The following is a 20344-nucleotide window of genomic DNA, read 5'->3' as shown; positions in this document are numbered from 1 at the left end:
CCAAGCTCAATTTTTGTGTTTGTTCTTTTTGTATTTTTGCATTCTGTGCAAGCCGGGGTGTGGCCTCCTTTCCTGAGCTGGAAATTGTATTTAACCCCTTTCTTCCATCTGATGTACTATTCCGTCCATGTGACCTGGGACTTAATTCAAAAGGACGGAATAGTACGTCATACGCGATCAGCCGCGCTCAAGGGGGAGTGCAGCTGATTGCGGCCGGGTGTCAGCTGATTCTCACAGCTGACACCCGGCACTAAGTGCCGAGAGCGGTCACGGACGCGTCCGTAACGACCCGCCCAATAAAACTGTCCCACTAGATAACCCCTTTAGTGAACCCCTTAAAAAAAACAAGGCAAAAAAAATGCTTTATCATCATACCGCCAAACAAAAAGTGGAATAACAAGCAATCAAAAAGACGGATATAAATAAACATGGTACCGCTGAAAACATCATCTTGTCCCGCAAAAAATGAGCTGCCACACAGCATCATCAGCAAAAAAGAATAAAGTTATAGCTCGCAGAATAAAGCGACGCAAAAATAATTATTTTTTATATAAAATTGTTTTCATTGCATAAAAGCGCCAAAACAAATAAAAACGACATAAATGAGGCATCGCTGTAATCATACTGACCCGAAGAATAAAACCGCTTTATCAATTTTTGATTGCGCGTTATTGCACTTTTTGTTCGGCGGTTTGATGATAAAGCATTGTTTTTTTGCTTTGTTTTTTTATTTTTATTTTTTAAGTGGTTCACTAAAGGGGTTATCTAGTGGGACAGTTTTATAGGGCGGGTCGTTACGGACACAGTGATACTAAATATGTGTACTTTTATTGGTTTTTTTTTATATTTCCAAAAAATGAATTTATTAGGGAATATTTTTTTTTTAATTTATTTAGCGATTTACCCATGGTGACTTACAAGCTTTCATCATATGATCTTCCATTAGTCCAAATCCAGCCTGTACCAGCGTACGTATGTTTTATACCAATCCATTGATTTTCTGAACCCCTAAACCGTAACAGAAAATCCTGCCAATAAGAAAACCAGGTTACAGTTATTCTATATACCGTAATCATGTGTGGATATACTATTATTATAAATTTATTATATACTAGCTGAAGAGCCCGGTGTTGCCCGGGCGTAGTAACTAACTGTGGTTAGTTATAACAAATTATAATGATTATCCTCCATCCCATAGTCCCGTGCCCATATACCCATCATACATATCCACTATCCCATAGTCCCGTGCCCATATACCCATCATACATATCCTCCATCCCATAGGCCCGTGCCCATATACCCATCACACATCCTCCATCCCATAGTCCCATGCCCATCTACCCAACATACACATCCTCCATCCCATAGTCCCGTGCCCATATACCCATCACACATCCTTCATCCCATAATTCCGTGCCCATATTCCCATCATACACATCCTCCATCCCATAGTCCCGTGCCCATATACCCATCACACATCCTTCATCCCATAATTCCGTGCCCATATACCCATCATACATATCCCCCATCCCATAGTCCCATGCCCATATACCCATCACACATCCTCCATGCCATAGTCCCTTGCCCATATACCCATCATACATATCCCCCATCCCATAGTCCAGTGCCCATATACCCATCACACATCCTTCATCCCATAATTCCGTGCCCATATTCCCATCATACACATCCTCCATCCCATAGTCCCGTGCCCATATACCCATCACACATCCTCCATCCCATAGTCCCTTGCCCATATACCCATCATACATATCCCCCATCCCATAGTCCTGTGCCCATATACCCATCACACATCCTATATCTCATAGTCCCAAGCTGGGTGGCGCTAAACAGGGAGTTCCTGGACATGTACTGTTATGTAGCCTGGAAGTGCGGCTCTCTGTGTGTACGGCTCTGTTTGTGTGTGGCTCTGTGTGCGGCCGCTGATGATGCGATTTTCTACGGTAACAATAGAGTGCTGCAGTAATAGAGGAGGGGGTGATTCATTTCTGTCATGTGCTCTCTGCTCCTTTCTGAGGGGCAGACAATAGCTGGGAGCTTATGTTCCCGGGGATGCTAGATTTCTCCCACCAGGTCAGTGTCTGCTGAGGTGTTGTGGAGTTGGAAAACTGTTGCTCATAGCAACCAATCACAGCTCAGCTTTCATCTTTTAAACAGCTCTGGTGAAATGAAAGATGCTTAGTGATTGGTTGCTATGTGGAGTGGACGTGGCTTGATACACACACATACATACATACATAGATACATACAATATGCACTAATTTTTATATATAGATAATCCTGTGTGGATTTATTATTATTGTTTTATTATTATACAGTTATTATATAATCTTGTGTGGATATTACACATCTCTTCTGTACATTATCAGTTTCTCACCAGTTCCTCTTTACTTTCAATAATCGCCAGTGATGAATTATGTGAGCTACAGAATTTCTTGCTGTTTCTCCAGGTGTCACGTTCTGTAGAGAAGTAATAACACTTTCCCCGGTACCAGATCCAATAATCCTCACATGGAGCAGTTCCATTATCTGTACAATGAACACATTATCATTTGTATCAATGCACGAATTTATATTTGGAATAAAATTGTTTATTTATTGATGTAAGACATATATTAAAATAAAAGTTCCAGATAGCACACCGATCAGTGGACCACACACAATGGGCTGACTTTTTCCTGTTTTCTGTAACTCAACTTTTCAGCTTTGTTGCCTTTACAAGGCCAGAGTCAACATTTAGGCTATGTGCCCATGTTTGCAGAAAATTTCTGCATGAAAACCAGATTCCTTCCCAGAAAATGCGCGTTTTTTTTCCGTGTGTTTTTTGCACAAAAAACGCGCGTTTTTTATGTTTTTGTTCTGCGCGTCTTCAGTCTCATGGAAAATAGACAAAAATGCAGACTTTTCCGCAAAATTAATGAGCATGCTGCGTTTTTTACTGCGAAAAAAACAGAAAATGGAAAAAACGCATCAATGTGCACAAAAAGTGCGGAATTCATTTAAAATGAATGGGATGCTTCTTCTATGCGATTTTGAAGCGTTTTTACCAGGAAAAATGCTTTAAAAACACGAAAAAAATGCTTACGTGGGCACACAGACTTACGGTATGTGCATTTGGTCTCTGCGGATCCGCAGCAGTTCCACAGACAGTGTACAGTACCATGTAAGTCTATGGGATTTACAATCCGTTGTGCATATGCTGCAATTTTCTCACTACGGAAAAGCTGCGGTTTTAAATCCGCAGAAAGAATTGACATGTCAGTTCTTTCTGCGGATTACGCTGCGGTTTGCCAACTATTCCATTGTCCATGTGTCAAACCGCAGGGGAAAACTGCTGGCCAATCCGCAGGTAAAACCGCAGGTCAATTTACCTGCGGTTTTACCTGCGGATCAGCATGGAAAAATACGTTGGTGAATACGCAGCGTGTGCACATACTCTAAGGGTGAGTGCACACAGTGCGGGATGATCTGCGGATTTTTCCGCGCGGATTTACAGGTAAAACCGAAGGTAAAGTGACCTGCAGTTTTCCTGTTTCTTTGCTAGCGGTTTTCCCCTGCGGTTTGACACCTGGACAATGGAACAGGTGTCAAACTGCTGCGGAATCCGCAGAAAGAATTGACATGCTGCGGATTTAAAACCGCAGGAAATCCGCGCTGAAAAATCCGCAGCATGTGCACTGTGGTTTTGAAATTCCATTGGCTAGCATGGTACTGTATATTGCTTGCGGATCTGCAGGGCCAAATCCGCTGTGGATCCGCAGCAGAATCCGCAATGTGTGCACATACCCTTAAGGAAATCTGTCACCCCCTGGATGATCTTTATCTATTACTATGGGCATACAAGTAATAGAATGGTTAAACCAGTCTTACCTGTATGCCTCATACCTGTGGTATAGACATTGAGAAATTAGTTTATAATGTTTTATGTTATAGTGTTGTGGAAAGTGCCGTATTTTACATATTACCCATGGGGCAGCTGCAGTCGAGCGGGGTCCCAGGAGGCAGGGTTGCTGCAGCAGGAAGATGGGGAAATGCGGGCCCTGGGCTGGTAGGAGGGGGTGCAGCCTCCCACCGCCGAACAACCACTCCTTCTAGCCTATGGCTATCTGCTGGAGTGACCCTGCTTCCTGGGACCCTGCTCCAACGCAGCGGCTCCCATGCCCCCGTAAACTACATTCGGGTTATAGGACGCACCCCCATTTTTCCTGGGGAGAAAAAGTGTGTTTTATAGTCCAAAAAATACTGTATGGGTATGTTTCCACGGGCCGGATCACATCCGGATTAGCTGCGGATTGAACGCTGCTTAGAGCCTCAGCGTTCAATCCACAGCGTCCAGATGTTACAGCATAGTGGAGGGGATTTTATGAAATCTCGTCTCAACTATGTGTTTGAATAAGCATCCGGCGGCCAATGAACAATGAACACTTCTGAAATCAATGTACGAACAGAAGGGGGGGCTTTGGGAGGAGCGGGGTTTCCGCTCCGTCCAAAGCACAATTGGATCGCCCCCAGAGCTGTGGGGTTACTTTGTACCGGGCCGGTGTCTCAGAGGGATGTGTCACGGTGGCGGTGGCCCGGTCCATGGCCCTGGGCGTTCATGCAAAAGGGGTGAAATGTAGCTGAATAAAGTTTATAGGTAGATGATACGTGACGCCACCAGTGGTGCTCGGCAATGAAGGTGTTAAGCCAACACAGCGGTGCAGATCCTCTGGGACAGAGGGTATAAGGCATCAAAGATGTAATAGCTCCCCACAGGTAGAGCTTTAGTCCCAAGGCAGTAGTAATAGGTGTAGAGGTAGATGATGTAGTGTTAGGCACTGAGATGTAGCAGTGCTGAGTGGGTTGGCGCAGGAAGAAGGCAATGACACAGCTGAGTGCAGTTCTGTTAGTTTACTCACAGTTCAGTTGCATGCAGGTGCCAACTTGGTGCTGCGTCCTTCAGGTCAGGGAGTCCAGCAAACTTCCCAGACGGATAGAGTACACCTTTCCAGCACTCCCCTCAATATGTACCCTTCCTGGCCATCTCACTGTGTTGCTTTTCCCACCTTCTCCTACGCAACACCACAGTCAGTGTCCCAGGCTAGCAGCTGCGGATCCTGTCGGATAACGTGCACAATTTGTTTCCTTGATTCTATTCCTTGCTGCCTTTCCGGCGAGATAATTGTGGACAGTGGCTGTGACCCCTAAAGTGGCCACAGCTGTCGACTTTGCTAGTTAAGTCCTTAGTTCACTCAAAGAGGCTAAGGCGCCGAGTCTCTTCTGCAACCTAATTTCTCCACCTGATGGCTATCAGCGAGGAACGAGACCCACGAATGGCCTCTGCCTATCCCGTGCCTCTAGATTCCCTTCCCTCTTCCAGGGAACCTTCCTTCTGTTCTCATCTTCCCCCAACATAGGGGCTGCTGGACAACACCTCCATTCACTTCCTCCCCCTAAGGAGAATCTCCTTCACTTCCCCTTCTGCTCTCCCACTCAGCCTACAAGCTCCGCCCATCTCCCAGCACCCATTCCTATCCAAACAGGGCAAGTCAATCCCTGACTGGCCATAGTGTAAGTGTGAGGTGAGTGTCAAAGTACTTGTCAGGTGCTCTGAGTGTGGTTGGGTGTCTCTCCCTTACCTGGGAAGTGGGATACCCAGAGCTTTTTTTGCGCCGGTACACGAAAACCGGAAATCTGAAGGTGCTTCAGCGGGGGAGGGGGAGCAGCGGCAGGAGCCGGTGGCTGGGAAGTCATACTCACCCCTCCCGTGCCTCCCTGAATGTTCCCCTGCATCCTCCTTGTCCCAGCGCTGACAGCTTCTTCCTGCCTTCAGCGGTCACATGGTACCTCTCATTAAGCTCATAAATATGGACGCCCATGGGCGTGGAATCATATTCACGAGCTTAATGAGCGGTACCATGTGACCGCTGAAGGCAGGAAGAAGCTGTCAGCGCTGGACAACGAAGGATTCAGGGACGTTCAGCAACGGCACAGCTGGGTGAGTATGAAGGAGGAGGTCGGAGGCTGCACAGAGGAGGTCGGGGGCTGGACAGAGGAGGTCGGGGGCAAATATTGCGTACCGGCAAATATTTTTTTTACAAAAAAAGCCCTGGGGATACCACACCTCTGGTTGAGATGCAGTACCTCTGTGGTGACTGAACCCTCAGGGGCGCCACACAATGAATGCGCATAGTGGAAGCATACCCTATGGTGGGAATATATCAGAATATCAAACACCTTTGGCAGTCAAATATATGCCAGGATTCAGTTAAAAATAGGTCTGCAGCTTAATTCTTGTTGCTATGTACATCCACAGCAGCACAGAGGATGTGAGGAGAGGTGTGGCGCCCCCAGGGGTATGGTCGCCACAGTGGCTTTGCCTTCCTCCAGGGAAGGGTAATGCCAGGCTTGGAGGCAATGATGGGTCTCTCTCACAGTCAATCTATGCATGCAACACAGTTCCACTCCAGGCCAGCAGGGGGAACTCTGAACCGGGATTAAGGGGAGGAGTGCTCTCTGAGGGCCAAGAGGAAGGAGTGGTCAGTTAGTCTGCGGCGGGTGAAGTGTGCAGATGTGTGGAAGGAGCGCTGAGATAGAGCAGAGAGGATGAGCTCATCTCTGGAGAGAGCGCATGAACTGGAGCCTGGTCTCCACGGTTGTACGGATACTAACGGTCCTGCAACAGACACCAGAGGAGTAGGAGGCTGTAAATGCCCTACTCCCATCCAAGACTTGAGGGCACAACAGCAGCTTGGATAGTGAGCCGGGACTCAGGAGAGAGGAGTCCCCGAGATAGGCTACAGCTGTCTGCCGTGCAAGTGAGGTTCTTGAGAACATCTGTCAGGAGGAACTTCAGAGTAACTCAGTATTGGGAGTACTTCATTCGAATAAGCGCTAGGAAGGAGACTGCACAGCCCATCTGCTGAGAGGGAATCCCTGAATTGCTTCCAGGCTAGCCTGCTCCAATACCATTTGTAATCAGGACCTGGACTGCAGTTATCAAGTAAAGGTACAGAAATTGCACCCCGCTGTGTCTTGTCTGCTTCCTACCCTTCCGGCACTGCTACATCCCCGTGCCAACCACCTCTACACTGCCCTGGGACTATAGCTTCACCTGTGGGGAGCTTTTACATCTTTGCTGCACCATACCATCAGTCCCAGCGGATCTGCATTCAGCGTCGGCTTAACACCTCACTTACCGTGCTCCACAGGTGGCGTCACAAACTATTCATCTAACTACATTCCACCATTCACATCTTCCTATTACTTGGGCGCCCAGGGCCACGGTCCGGGTCACCGCTGCTGTGACACATCCCACTGATACCGGCCTGGTACCGAGTACCCCACAGCCCTGGGAGGGCGACCCAGAGGCCCAACCACAACAGCATAGAGGATGTCAGGAGAGGCCCATCCACAGCAGCACAGAGGATGTCAGGAAAGGTCCAGCCACAGCAGAACTGAGGATGTCAGGAGAGGCCCATCCACAGCAGCACAGAGAATGCCAGGAGAGACATAGTCACAGCAGCGCAGAGGATGTCAGGAGAGGCCCTGTCACAGCAGCACAGAGGATGTCAGGAAAGGCCCAGCCACAGCAGAACTGAGGATGTCAGGAGAGGCCCATCCACAGCAGCACAGAGAATGCCAGGAGAGACCTAGTCACAGCAGCACAGAGGATGTCAGGAGAGGCCCTGTCACAGCAGCACAGAGGATGTCAGGGAATACCCAGCCACAGCAGAACTGAGGATGTCAGGAGAGGCCCAGCCACAGCAGCACAGAGGATGTCAGGCGAGGCCCAGCCACAGCAGCACAGACAATGTCAGGAGAGGTCCTGCCACAGCAGCACAGAGAATGTCAGGAGAGACTCATCTACAGCAGTAAAGAAGATGTCAGGAGAGGCACATCCACAGCAGCACAGAGGATGTCAGGAGAGACCTAGCCACAGCAGCACAGAGAATGTCAGGAGAGGCCCAGCCACAGCAGCACAGAGAATGTCAGGAGAGACCCATCCACAGCAGCACAGAGGATGTCAGGAGAGGCCCAGCCACAGCAGCACAGAGAATGACAGGAGAGACCCATCCACAGCAGCACAGAGGATGTCAGGAGAGGCACATCCACAGCAGCACAGAGGATGTCAGGAGAGGCCCTGCCACAGCAGAACAGAGGATGTCAGGAGAAGCCCTGCCACAGCAGCACAGAGGATGTCAGGAGAGGCACATCCACAGCAGCACAGAGAATGACAGGAGAGACCCATCCACAGCAGCACAGAGGATGTCAGGAGAGGCCCTGCCACAGCAGCACAGGGGATGTCAGGAGAGGCCCAGCCACAGCAGCACAGAGGATGTCAGGAGAGACCCATCCACAGCAGAACAGAGGATGTCAGGATAGGCCCTGCCACAGCAGAACAGAGGAATTCAGAAGAGACCCAGCCACAGCAGTACAGAGGATGTCAGGAGAAGCCCTGCCACAGCAGCACAGGGGATGTCAGGAGAGGCCCATCCACAGCAGCACAGAGGATGTCAGGAGAGGCCCTGCCACAGCAGAACAGAGGATTTCAGGAGAGGCCCTGCCACAGCAGCCCAGAGGATGTCAGGAGAGGCCCTGCCACAGCAGCCCAGAGAATGTCAGGAGAGGCCCAGCCTCAGCAGCCCAGAGAATGTTTACCGGCCGCCACCAATCAGCGACGCGGGATTTCCGTTACAGACAGACAGAATTAGATGATTATATAGTAGATTGACACTTACCGGACGTCCTGGCAACTATTAAGCCCATTGTCAATCCGATTATTGCCACTACCAATAGGATTATCGTCACTACCAGTACGATTATCAACAATATCAAACCAGCAACACCTTCTGCATGAAACAATATGTGAAGATTAACCAATATTTATGGGAGAAAGAAGACAATTACACCATTGTAAGAAAATCAATATAACTGCTGAGCAAGTTTTTAGCATCAGGGATTTGAAGTTAAATGTTGCTTTTTTCAGCCTTATCTTCTTATATTACCAACAAAAGTTAACCTTCCTATCTCGGGGACGTTAGGCACTAATGAAAGTATTTATCGAATTACAAGATAATAAATGATTTTGCTTTCTCCTCCAATTATAAGTGGAAAAATACAGGAGGTAGGAAGCAGGGGGGAAACAGAAACCGAGAGAGAGTTGCTGAAATCAAACAAAATGTGCAAGATTGCCCTGATACCTTTTAATTATAATTTACTTTGAATTAATTTTATCAAGGAGCCACACTAATGTTGCCCACAGCAGACACGATGTAGGGATATGATCTTGTCTGCTGCCTCAGCTGCACATGCTGAATGGTGGAAGGATTACCCAGTGGCTCCTTGCTCCACCATTATATTCACCGCTATCTGCTTCTTGAGGATGCACTAGATACAGTGGCATGCAAAAGATTAGGCACCCCTGGTCAAAATTACTGTTATTGTGAACAGTTAAGCAAGTTGAAGATAAAATGATCTCTAAAAGGCCTAAAGTTAAAGATGACACATTTGTTTTGTATTTTAGGCTAAAAAGTAATACACATTGTCATTTTTTCACATTTTAAAAATTACGAAAAGAAAAATGGTCCGATGCTAAAGTTTGGGCATCTTTGGAGATTTGTGTGCTCAGATAACTTTGACCAAGGTTTCAGACCTTAATTAGCCTGTAAGGGATATGGCTTGTTCACCCTCAATGTTAGGAAAGGCCAGCTGATGGAGATTATACAGGTTTAGAAACACATAGCCTCCTCTAACCTTGTGCGAAAAAACAGCCACCATGGGTTCTTTTAAGCAGCTGCCTTGCACTCTGAAAATGAAAATGGTGGAGGCCCACAAAGCAGGAGAAGGCTATAAGAAGATAGCAAAGCGTTTTCAAGTTGTCCTTTCCTCAGTTCAATATGTAATTCAGAAATAGCAGTTTACAGGAACAGTGGAGGTCAAGATAAGGTCTGGAAGGCCAAGCAAAATTTCAGAGAGAGCTGCTTGTAGGATTGCTAGAAAGGCATATCACAACCCCCACTTGACTGCAAAAGACCTTCAGAAAGATTTAGCAGATTCTGGAGTTGTGGTAATTGTTCTACTGTTCAGAGACACCTTATCAAATATGGCCTTCATGGAAGAGTCATCAGGAGAAAACCTCTCCTGCACCCTCACCATAAAATTCAGCATCAGAAGTATACAAAAGAACATCTAAACAAGCCCAATGCATTTTAGAAACAAGTCCTGTGAATTGTTGAAGTTAAAATAAAACTCTTTGGTCGCAATGATCAAAGTTATGTGCAGAGAAAAAATTGCATAGAATTTCAGGAAAAGAACATCTCTCCAACCATTAAGCATGGGGATGGATCAATCATGCTTTGGAGTTGTGTTGCAGACAATGGCACAGGGAACATTTCACAGGTAGAGGGAAGAATGGATTCAATGAAATTTCAACAAATTCTTGATGCAAACATAACACCATGTGTAAAAAGGCTGAATTTGGAAACAGGATGGCTTCTACAAATGGATAATGATCACACACATCAAAATCCACAATAGACTACATCAAAAGGTGATAGCTAAAGGTTTTTCAATGGCCCTCACAGTCCCCCGATTCGATCATCATTGAAAATCTGTGGCTAGCCCTCAAAATAGCAGTGCATGCAAGACGACCCAGGAATCTCACAGAAATGGAAGAATTTTCCAAGGAAGAATGGATGAAAATCCATCAAACAAGAATTGAAAGACTCTTGGCTGGCTACTAAAAGCGTTTACAAGCTGTGATATTTTTAAAAGGGAGTGCTACTCTGTACTAACTATGCAGGGTGCCAAAACTTTTGCACTGGCCTATTTTCCTTATTGTAATTTTAAAATGACAATATATAATTTTTTGGCCTAAAATACAGAGAAAATGTGTCATCTTTAACTTGAGCCCTTTTAGAGATCATTCCATCTTCAACTTGCTTAACTGGTCACAATAACAGTAATTTTGACCAGGGGTGCCCAAACTTTTACATGCCACTGTATGAGAGGGCGACCACATGGTGCAGCCCATAGGCTAGTGTTTTCTAGTGTTTTCAGCCCTTCGGCTGTCTCAGTCCATGAGCCGACTGCACTTTGCCCAGATCTGCTCTTTATGATTCTCTTTTGGTTTTGTGCTTGTGCCAAGCCATTTTAAGGTCGTTCTTGGCACTACAAGCATGTTAATTATTATTCATTAAGTATTTCTTTTCTAGTATAGGTGTGAATAAATAGAACATTCTCTGTGTCTCTCATGGCTCTCACTCTCGGATCCATGATTTTAACAGTTGTGTGAATTCATCTATTCTACTCTATGGGTCTGAGTGCTGTCTGAGAAAAAAAACAAAGAGCACAGAAGCTTGTCACATAGATGTGTGAATGTGGCATTATAATGCAGTAAAGTTCAGCCTCCAGGTTTGGTTCTTTTGAGGGTATGTGCACACATTGCGAATTCTGCTGCAAATTTTTCCACACGGATTTTACTAAATCCGCAGGTGAAATGACCTGAGTTTTACCTGTGGATTTAGTGCAGATTTCCTGCGGATTTTCTGCAAATTTTGTGCGGATTTCGTCTGCGTTTTTACACCTGCGGATTCCTCTAATGGAATAGATGTAAAAACGCTGCGGAATCCGCACAAAGAATTGACATTCTGCGCAGCGTTTTTTATTTTACATTGACTATAATGGTACTGTTCACCGCAGCAGAATCCGCAATGTGTGCACAGACTCTTATTGATCCCACACAACAAACAAAAAGATAGAGGTATTTATGCATCACAAATTAATTACCAGGTTTCCATTTCTGGCACTGAGTCACTAGCTTCCGTGGTATGTATTTTTGAAAGCCTGCAAGTAAAAAAAAATGGCAGGTAGAAATAAAATTTCAACAAAGAATTTTTTAATAAAAGTAAATAACAGTAATAAAAAGATAAATTAATAATAGTTGGTTTGGAAGTCGTCACAGCAGTTTCCAAAAGGTTAGGTAGATGATTACTTATTCACTGGAGGGGGTCCTTCCTACTGTTTTTTTTTCATTGTTCAAATATTTTTATTAAAAGGTTTTAAATATTTACATGCAATGAGTCAGGCATTATGATATTAAAGAAAGTTTTGCTGTGATATAGCCTGGGGATGAAAATGGAAAATAGAATAGTAAACCTACTGCTTTGACTTGCACTAATCTTGAGAATTTTTCCACACGGATTTGGCTAAATCCGCAGGTAAAATGACCTGCGTTTTACCTCTGGATAATTTAGTGCGGTTTAGCCTGCGGATTTCCCCTGCATTTTGACACCTGCGGATTTCTATAATGGAGCAGGTGTCAAAACGCTGCGGATTCTGCACAAAGAATCGACATCCGCCCCGAATCCGCCCCGAACAGCGTTTTTCGTTTTTCGTTTTCCATAGACTTTAAAGGTACTGTACACCGCAGCAGTATCTGCTGTGGATCCGCAGGGCCAAATTCGCTGCGGATCCGCAGCAGAATCCGCAACGTGTGCACACACTCTTAGACTCTGCAAAACCCCATGTGAATGGAGCGGAGATCTGCCTTAAGAGCTTCTGTCCCGTAAACTTCTGAGACTGCTGGAGATAGTCAAGCACAGTGTTCTGCCATTTATGACAGTCCCATAGAGTATGAATAGAGCCAAGGTGCACATGCACGACATCCAAAACATTCAGCCGGGTCTCTACTGTATCCAGTTATTGGGATCTGTGGGGGGCCCAGCGGTAGAACCCCCACAATCAATAAGTTATCCCCTAATCTATTGATAAGGAATAACGTATTACTGTGACTTGGTGCAAACTCTTTAAAGGAACAAAACCTAGAAATTATAGATAAACGGACTGAAACAACCAGGCTGTCAGTCTTGTTATTATTTGCCTGCTGTAGAAATGTTGCACGGCAGGCAGGGGGGGGGTTAATGATCTCTTCAATATATAGCTGGTAAACATCTAAGGGAGTGGAGCAGCAATCTTTGTGTGATACAAGAAACCATAATGTATTTCTATGTGTAGGGGGAGGGGAAAGTTGTAGAGTGGGGTATACAATGGAGTGGGGTTGAAAGAGTGGGGCATACAATGGAGTGCAGCAGCGTATTAAAGAAAAATCCCCACACGCATACTTTGTGCACTGCGCTGCTCATAACCTTAATTTAGTGTTGAAGGATGCTGTGGAAGAGAACCGAGAGGTGAGGCAGTTTTTTGAAACAATTCAAAGTATATATTGCTCTTTTGGTAATAGTATTGTTCGCTGGCAAGATTTGAAATCAGTGTACTGCATCGAGGCTCAGCCCGATTCACTGAATTCGAAATCGAAAGTATCACTGAAAACTCTTAATCCAACTCGTTGGTCTAGCAGACATGATAATAATAATAATAAATTTTATTTTTATAGCGCCGTCATATTCCGCAGCACTTTACATTTCAGAGGGGATTTGTACAGACAATAGACATTACAGCATAACAGTAATCACATACAGTAGATTATAACAAATACCAAGAGGAGTGAGGGCCCTGCTCACAAGCTTACAGTCTATGAGGAAAGAGGTAGACACGAAAGGTGGGTGGTAACAGTTGCCCTGATTGTATGGACCAGCCATAATGTTAGGTGTGTGACAGTACAGACACAGAGGGCTAATGGATGCATAAAGCATGTGGGAACATGATGCGGGAAATCTGGTTATGGTAAAACTTTTGGCTGTGCCACACAGGGATAGATTAGGTTAGGCTACTTTCACACATCAGGTTTTCGGCGTCAGGCACGATCCGGCGTCGTGCCGGAATGCCGGATCCGGCAAATGTTTTGTAAAACCTGATGTGCCGGATCCGGTTTTCTGCCGGATCCGTCTTGTTCTTGACAGACAAAACCGGATCCGTCTCATCCGGTTCATCCGTTTTTTTATCCGTTTTTCGACGGATTACGCCGGATCCGGTTTTTAAAATTGACCCTTGTGGCCTTCCGAACGGGATTGGCTACTGGAAAACTATATATAGCATGTTCCTACAGCCCTTCTTTGACAGGTTGTAGAGGAGAAAGTGCAGGTTGGAGAGAAGAGCAAGTTACTGGCGAAGATGGATGTTGTCATTGGAAATATTTTGAAGAATTTGGCGGATTTTATAGCGGAGGCGAATCGTTTGAGGGTGATTGTTCTGGAGAAGGAGAGAGCGAGACAGCAGCGCATCAGGCATCGTAGACGACGTTTGTGGATCCACCCCATCACAGCCAAGAGAATGATGCGTGGGGTCTATTCTACACTCTGCATGGACCTTCGACGAAACCCGGATACATTTTTTGGATATGTTCGGATGAAAATGGAGAATTTTGATTACTTGGTGGAGCGCATTGCACACCTCATAAGAAAAGCGGACACCTATTGCCGCTTCTCTGTTTCACCCGCAGAGCGTCTGATGGTGACTTTAAGGTAAGCCACATTTATTGGATGTGATCGCATCAGAGCACACTTTCACTGCAATCTTGTTGGTGGTAGTTTGTATCTCCAAGTGTTATAGCTGAGTTTTGGTATGTAATGCTGTGATTTAAAACTAATTTATTGTTTTTTAATTCCCCACAGATTTCTTGCAACTGGAGAATCCCTTTCGTCACTGCATTTCCAGTACAAACTCGGGATTTCCACCATATCTGGAATTGTGAAGTACACATGCCGTGCACTGTGGGACTCCTTAGCTGAAGAGTTTTTACCAGAGCCCACAACAGAGAGGTGGATTGAAATTGCTGACAAGTTTCAACAGATATGTCAGTTTCCCAACTGCTTGGGCGCTGTGGACGGGAAACATATCCGCATTGTAAAGCCAGCTGGATCGGGATCGGAATATTTCAATTACAAGAAATATTTTTCAATTGTCCTCATGGCCATCGCTGACGCGGAATACAAATTTATTGCGGTTGATATTGGGGCCTATGGCCGCTCCAATGACTCTCAAGTTTTCAAACTGTCTGCCATGGGGCGTAAACTGTATGGAAACACCTTCCAGTTCCCACCACCTAGACCGCTGCCGCAAACATCTGGTCCACCTATGCCATTTGTCTGTGTAGGGGATGAAGCCTTCCAGCTGTCAGAACACCTTTTGAAACCGTACTCTAGCAGAGGATTGACAAGACCAAAACGCATTTTTAATTACCGCCTCACAAGAGCAAGAAGAATGGTTGAATGTACCTTTGGTATTCTGACAGCCAAATGGCGGGTCCTATTGACTGCGATCAACCTCAAGACAGAAACTGTTGACGAGGTGATCAAAGCTTGCGTGGTACTCCACAATTTTGTTATCTGCAAGGAACCCATTTCCATTGAGGACACCTCTGAAGAAACCACCTTGCAAGATTACCATGACATTACCACTAGAAGTTCTGTGACGGTTTCAGTAATGAGGGACAATTTTGCACTATACTTTATGTCACCTCAAGGCAGAGTACACTGGCAGGATGACAGAGTGTGAAAGATTTGTGCCCTAACCAAACTTGTGTACCTTCTGTACCAACAGTATATACCTTTGCCAACCAAAGTTGGCTATCTTGTCATGGTCTCTATTTTTAGCTTTAGGCCACAGGTGTGTACCTGGTTGTGTTTTATGCAAAGTATTTCACCTTTTAACAAAAGTTGTGTACATTGTTAGGAAATCACCAACAATAAACACAACTTTTCAGGTGAAATACTTTGCTTCAAACACAACCAGGAACACAACTGTGGCAAAAAGCTAAAATTTACCCACAGTTATATACCTGGTTTTGAATACCTTTTTACCTTTTAAAGACCCTGTATTTAACCTTTTTTTTAAACATATTTCGCCGCAGAAAGAAATGACAGACAACCAGTGTAAACAATAATTTAACTTTTATTTAAAATATTTTTTTTTGTGTAAACTGTTTTTAAAGTTAAAAAAACTTTTTTAATAAAGGTTTGAAACCAACCAAATGGGCATTTTTATTACAAAAAAAACATTATAACTCGGTGTAGTGTGGGGTGGAAATACTGCTGGAGGGGCTGCGGGACACTTCGACAATGGGAGTGTGGAGAGAGGACTGGGATCGTGGTGGGGAAGGAACAGTTAGAGGTGATGGTGTGGAAAAAGCTACAGAATGGGTGGACATGTGGGAGGCAGAAGAGGTGGTGGGCGGTGGAGTGGAGGGTTGGGCAGGGACTGTAGGAGCAGATGATGTTGATGGAAAGTTGTATGGGGAAGGAGTTTGGTACGGGGAAGGAGTTTGGTACGGGGAAGGAGTTTGGTACGGGGCAGGTTGCTGGAAGTGGGGAGATGTCTGGTACTGGTGAGGTTGCTGGTACTGGGGAGGTTGCTGGTACTGGTGAGGTTGCTGGTATGTAATAGGAGGGGGAGGATGGAAAGTGGCTGGAGGGGGTGCAGATGTAATAGGAGGGGGAGGATGGAAAGTGGCTGGAGGGGGTGCAGGTGGAGGAACTACAGTGGTGGGAGGTGGAGGTTGGGAGGTAACATGCTGTAGAGCACCGTGGCACGAATGCATTACATGCATCTGCTGGGTAGGAGATAGTGTTGCCATGCGCTCCACAACAGACCTGAAAAAGGTGTGGTTTGGCGAAGATCTTGCTTCTGAATGCATGGTTTGCAGAAGTGTCTTCACCTCCAGAATGCTGGAGTTGATCTGCTGAAAGCCTGCGGAGATTTGCTCTGACAAGACTTTTAGACAGTTCTGGAAAGATGCATTCAGATGCAAGAACTCTGGCGCATAACTCTTTTCCTGACCCCTCTGCCGCTGCCGCCCAGTACCCGCAGGTGTACTAGAGGTGGCAGGGGCAGAAGGGTGGGGTAAAGGGAAAGCGATCTCCTCACCAGCAGCTTCATGTAATGTAGGCGGCCACGATGCTCCTGTGCTGGTGGATGGTACAGATGGGTCGAATGTGTGGGAAGGCTGGGAAGGTGCAGATGTACCGGGGCGGTCGAAGTGTCCCTCGGTGCCGGTCTCCTCAGGGATCGCCTCAGAAGGGTCCAATTGTGCAGGCTCCCGAGTGCTGCTCACCGTGCTGTGGAATAAAGAGAAAAAAAAACAATTAAAATAGTGACATGGTATGGCCCTGGCTGAAAAAAAAAAGTTACATCTAAACATTTTTTTGTCACATGTGGTGTGTAATATTTACCTTCTGGTGAGCATTGTTTCCCGGAGGAACGACAGGGCTCGTGCGTACTTGTACTTGCTCCTGCGTCCTCCACATCCACTCGGGGCCCGCATCTCTTTATTGAACTCCTTCTTGAAACGATCCCTCACAGACCGCCACCGCTTCACAATTCTCTCCCCTGAAACGAGAAAGGACAAAGTGGTTAGTATACAACATCAGTGTTTCCCAAACTCCAGTCCTCATGGTCCCCAGGGGTCATGTTTTCAGGATTTCCAAAGTAAATAGAAATCCTGAACACATGATCCGTGGGGACCACGAGGACTGGAGTTCGGGAAACACTGGTTTAAATCAAGCAACCGGTACTGTATATACTTACGCTCTTTAATCTGGGCCCGAGCTTCGAGGTCCTCCCAGCGGTCCACAAGGAGCGAACAGATTTCCTCCCAGAGTCGTCGGGTAATGATAAGGTCAGCATGGCGGCGGTCAGCCATATTCCAGAGCGGCTCCCTTTCTCTGACGAGATCGATGAGGTGGTCCACATCGAGTCCTCCATCCTCACCGTCAGAGTCGGGAGCACGCTGTGAAGGCTGTTAAAGAAAAAGACAAAAATAACATAATTAGCCTCCACAAAAGAAATGAAATAAAAAGTGCAAAAAAACAAAGCAAAAATATTTATACTTATACGCTGGTGACCGCCGCGTTGCTGTCGCCGACGACCCCGGGAGGCACTGCGAGGACCTCTTGGCCGAGCACCAGATTGGGAAGACTAGAGAAGAAAACAAAAAATGTTATGTCTTTGGATGTAGGCATTTGTTTGCTGTGTGTGGTCTGCAGAACATTGTTTTCTATGTGTTGTGTGTAGTGTGATGTTGTGTTTCTGCGTTTGATGCAAAAAACTTACCAATTGTGAGCCCACTCCAAGTGTCTGTCCACCCCTTCCTTCTTCTTCTGGGAGCTCCTCTTCATCTTGTGAATCCTGTTTTGAAATAAAAGGCAATGAATAGACATATATTACAGAGATGATGGATTTTGGAAATAAAAACTTACCGTCAAACGCTGACGATGCGATGGAGGGCTCCCAGAAGATGATGTGCTGTCTTCCTGGTGGCCACACTCCATGCCTGTGGGTGGTGTTCCAGCTGCTGCCATTGCTGCTGCTGCTGCTGCATCTATTGGGCGGCTGTTGAATAAAGAGAAACAAAGGGCCAATGAATATCTTGATATTCAATAGCCCCAGTTTGGAGGAATGGGGGATTTGATAATTACCGTCTCTTATCTGCTGCTGGACTCCCCTCTCGTTGTTCAGCATGCTGCTCCATTTGGGGGGTGGTGGTGCTGATGGTGCTGCTGCAGATGTCTCCTGCCTTCTCCTGCTCCTGGTTCTTGGCTTGGGTGGCATGTTGGGTGTGGCTGAGGGTCCCACTGTCTTGCTTTTATATATGTCTTGTGGGCAGAGCTACTGAGCATGCTCAGACCAAAAAAACCGGATCCGGCCACCGGATCCGGCTGTCGCCGGATCAGGCGCATTGCGGCGCTCATAGGCTTTCATTGTATGAAAAAGCCGGACACGCCGGATCCGGCGTGTCCGGCTTTTTCGCCGGAGACAAAAAACGTTACAGTAGCCGTTTTTTCCAGACGCCGGATCGCGTCACATTGCTGGATCCGGCGAAAATCGGATGAAACGCATGGCCATCCGGCTCGATCTGGCTCTAATGCAAGTCAATGGGGGGGAAACCGGATCCAGCATTGCATTTCGCCGGATCCGGTTTCTGTCAAAAGCGCCGGATCGCGCCTGACGGCGAAAACCTGATGTGTGAAAGAGGCCTTAATGTGTTGAGGCGATAGGCCAGTCTGAATAAATGTGTTTTCAGGACACGCTTAAAATTGTGGGGATTGGGAACTAATCATATTGACCTGGGAAGTGCATTCCAAAGAATTGGCGTGGCACGTGTAAAGTCTTGGAGACGGGAGTGGGAGGTTCTGACTATTGAGGATACCAACCTCAGGTCATCAGCAGAACGGAGGGCGCGGGTAGGGTGGCATACTGAAACAAGGGAGGAGATGTAGGGTGGTGCTGAGCCATGGAGGGCTTTGTGAGGGTAATAAGTTTATACTGAATTCTGGAGTGGATGGGTAGCCAGTGTAATGACTGGCACAAGGTAGAGGCATCGGTATATTGATTGGTGAGAAATATGATCCTGGCTGCAGCATTCAAGACAGACTGGAGAGGGGAGAGTTTGGTAAGAGGGAGACCGATTAGAAGAGAGTTACAATAGTCGAGACGAGAATGAATAAGAGAAACAGTAAGAGTTATTGCAGAGTCAAAAGTAAGAAAAGGTCGAATTCTAGAAATGTTTTTGAGGTGCAGATGACAAGAGCGAGCCAGTGATCGAATGTGGGGGGCAAAGGAAAGCTCGGAATCAAGTATGACCCCAAGACAGCGGGCATGTTGCTGGGGAGTAATAGTGGAACCACACACAGAAATAGCAATGTCGGAAATAGGTACATTAGTAGCGGGAGGAAACACCAGGAGTTCAGTCTTTGACAGGTTCAGTTTCAGATATAGTGAGGACATGATATTAGACACAGCGATTAGACAATCGCCGGTGTTTTCTAGAAAGGCTGGCGTGATGTCAGGAGAAGAAGCGTATAATTGGGTGTCATCAGCATAGAGATGGTACTGGAAACCAAATCTACTGATTGTTTGACCAATAGGGGCAGTGTACAAGGAGAAGAGGAGGGGGCCTAGAACCGATCCTTGGGGGACCCCAACAGTAAGGGGAAGATGAGAGGAGGAGGAACCGGCAAAAGATACAGTAAAGGAGCGGTCGGAGAGATAGGAGGAGAACCAGGAGAGAACGGTGTCCTTGAGGCCAATGGAACGGAGCATAGTGAGGAGGAGCTGATGATCCACAGTGTCGAATGCTGCAGAGAGATCCAAGAGAATTAGCATGGAGTAATGACCATTTGATTTAGCTGTTAGCAGATCATTAGAGACTTTAGTGAGGGCAGTTTCAGTGGAGTGTAAAGAGCGGAAACCGGATTGGAGAGGGTCGAGAAGAGAGTTTTCTGAGAGATAGCGGATAAGACGGGAGTGGACCAGGCGTTCCAGGAGTTTAGAGATGAAGGGAAGATTAGAGACAGGTCTATAGTTAGCGGCACAGTTTTGGTCGAGGGATGGTTTTTTAAGTAGTGGATGTATGATGGCATGCTTAAATGAGGAGGGAAAAATACCA

At 46.2% G+C, this 20344-nt stretch overlaps 1 protein-coding gene across 1 annotated transcript in view; it reads right to left on the bottom strand.

Moving 5' to 3' along the window:
- LOC141056197 (C-type lectin domain family 2 member A-like) overlaps window positions 1–20344 on the bottom strand; it is a 166708-nt gene that overhangs the window by 8819 nt on the left and 137545 nt on the right. Inside the window, exon 7 of the mRNA XM_073552904.1 lies at window positions 919–1028. Within this exon, the coding sequence (XP_073409005.1) occupies window positions 919–1028 (110 nt within the window). The remainder of the gene's footprint in view (window positions 1–918; window positions 1029–20344) is intronic.

The sequence above is a fragment of the Dendrobates tinctorius genome, unplaced genomic scaffold (assembly GCF_039654945.1).
Source record: "Dendrobates tinctorius isolate UK_male_01 unplaced genomic scaffold, ASM3965494v1 ptg000196l, whole genome shotgun sequence".
In the NCBI taxonomy this organism is placed as follows: Eukaryota; Metazoa; Chordata; class Amphibia; order Anura; family Dendrobatidae; genus Dendrobates; species Dendrobates tinctorius.
The sequence above is the reverse complement of the archived record's forward strand: the minus strand, read 5'-3'. Positions and strand labels throughout refer to the sequence as shown.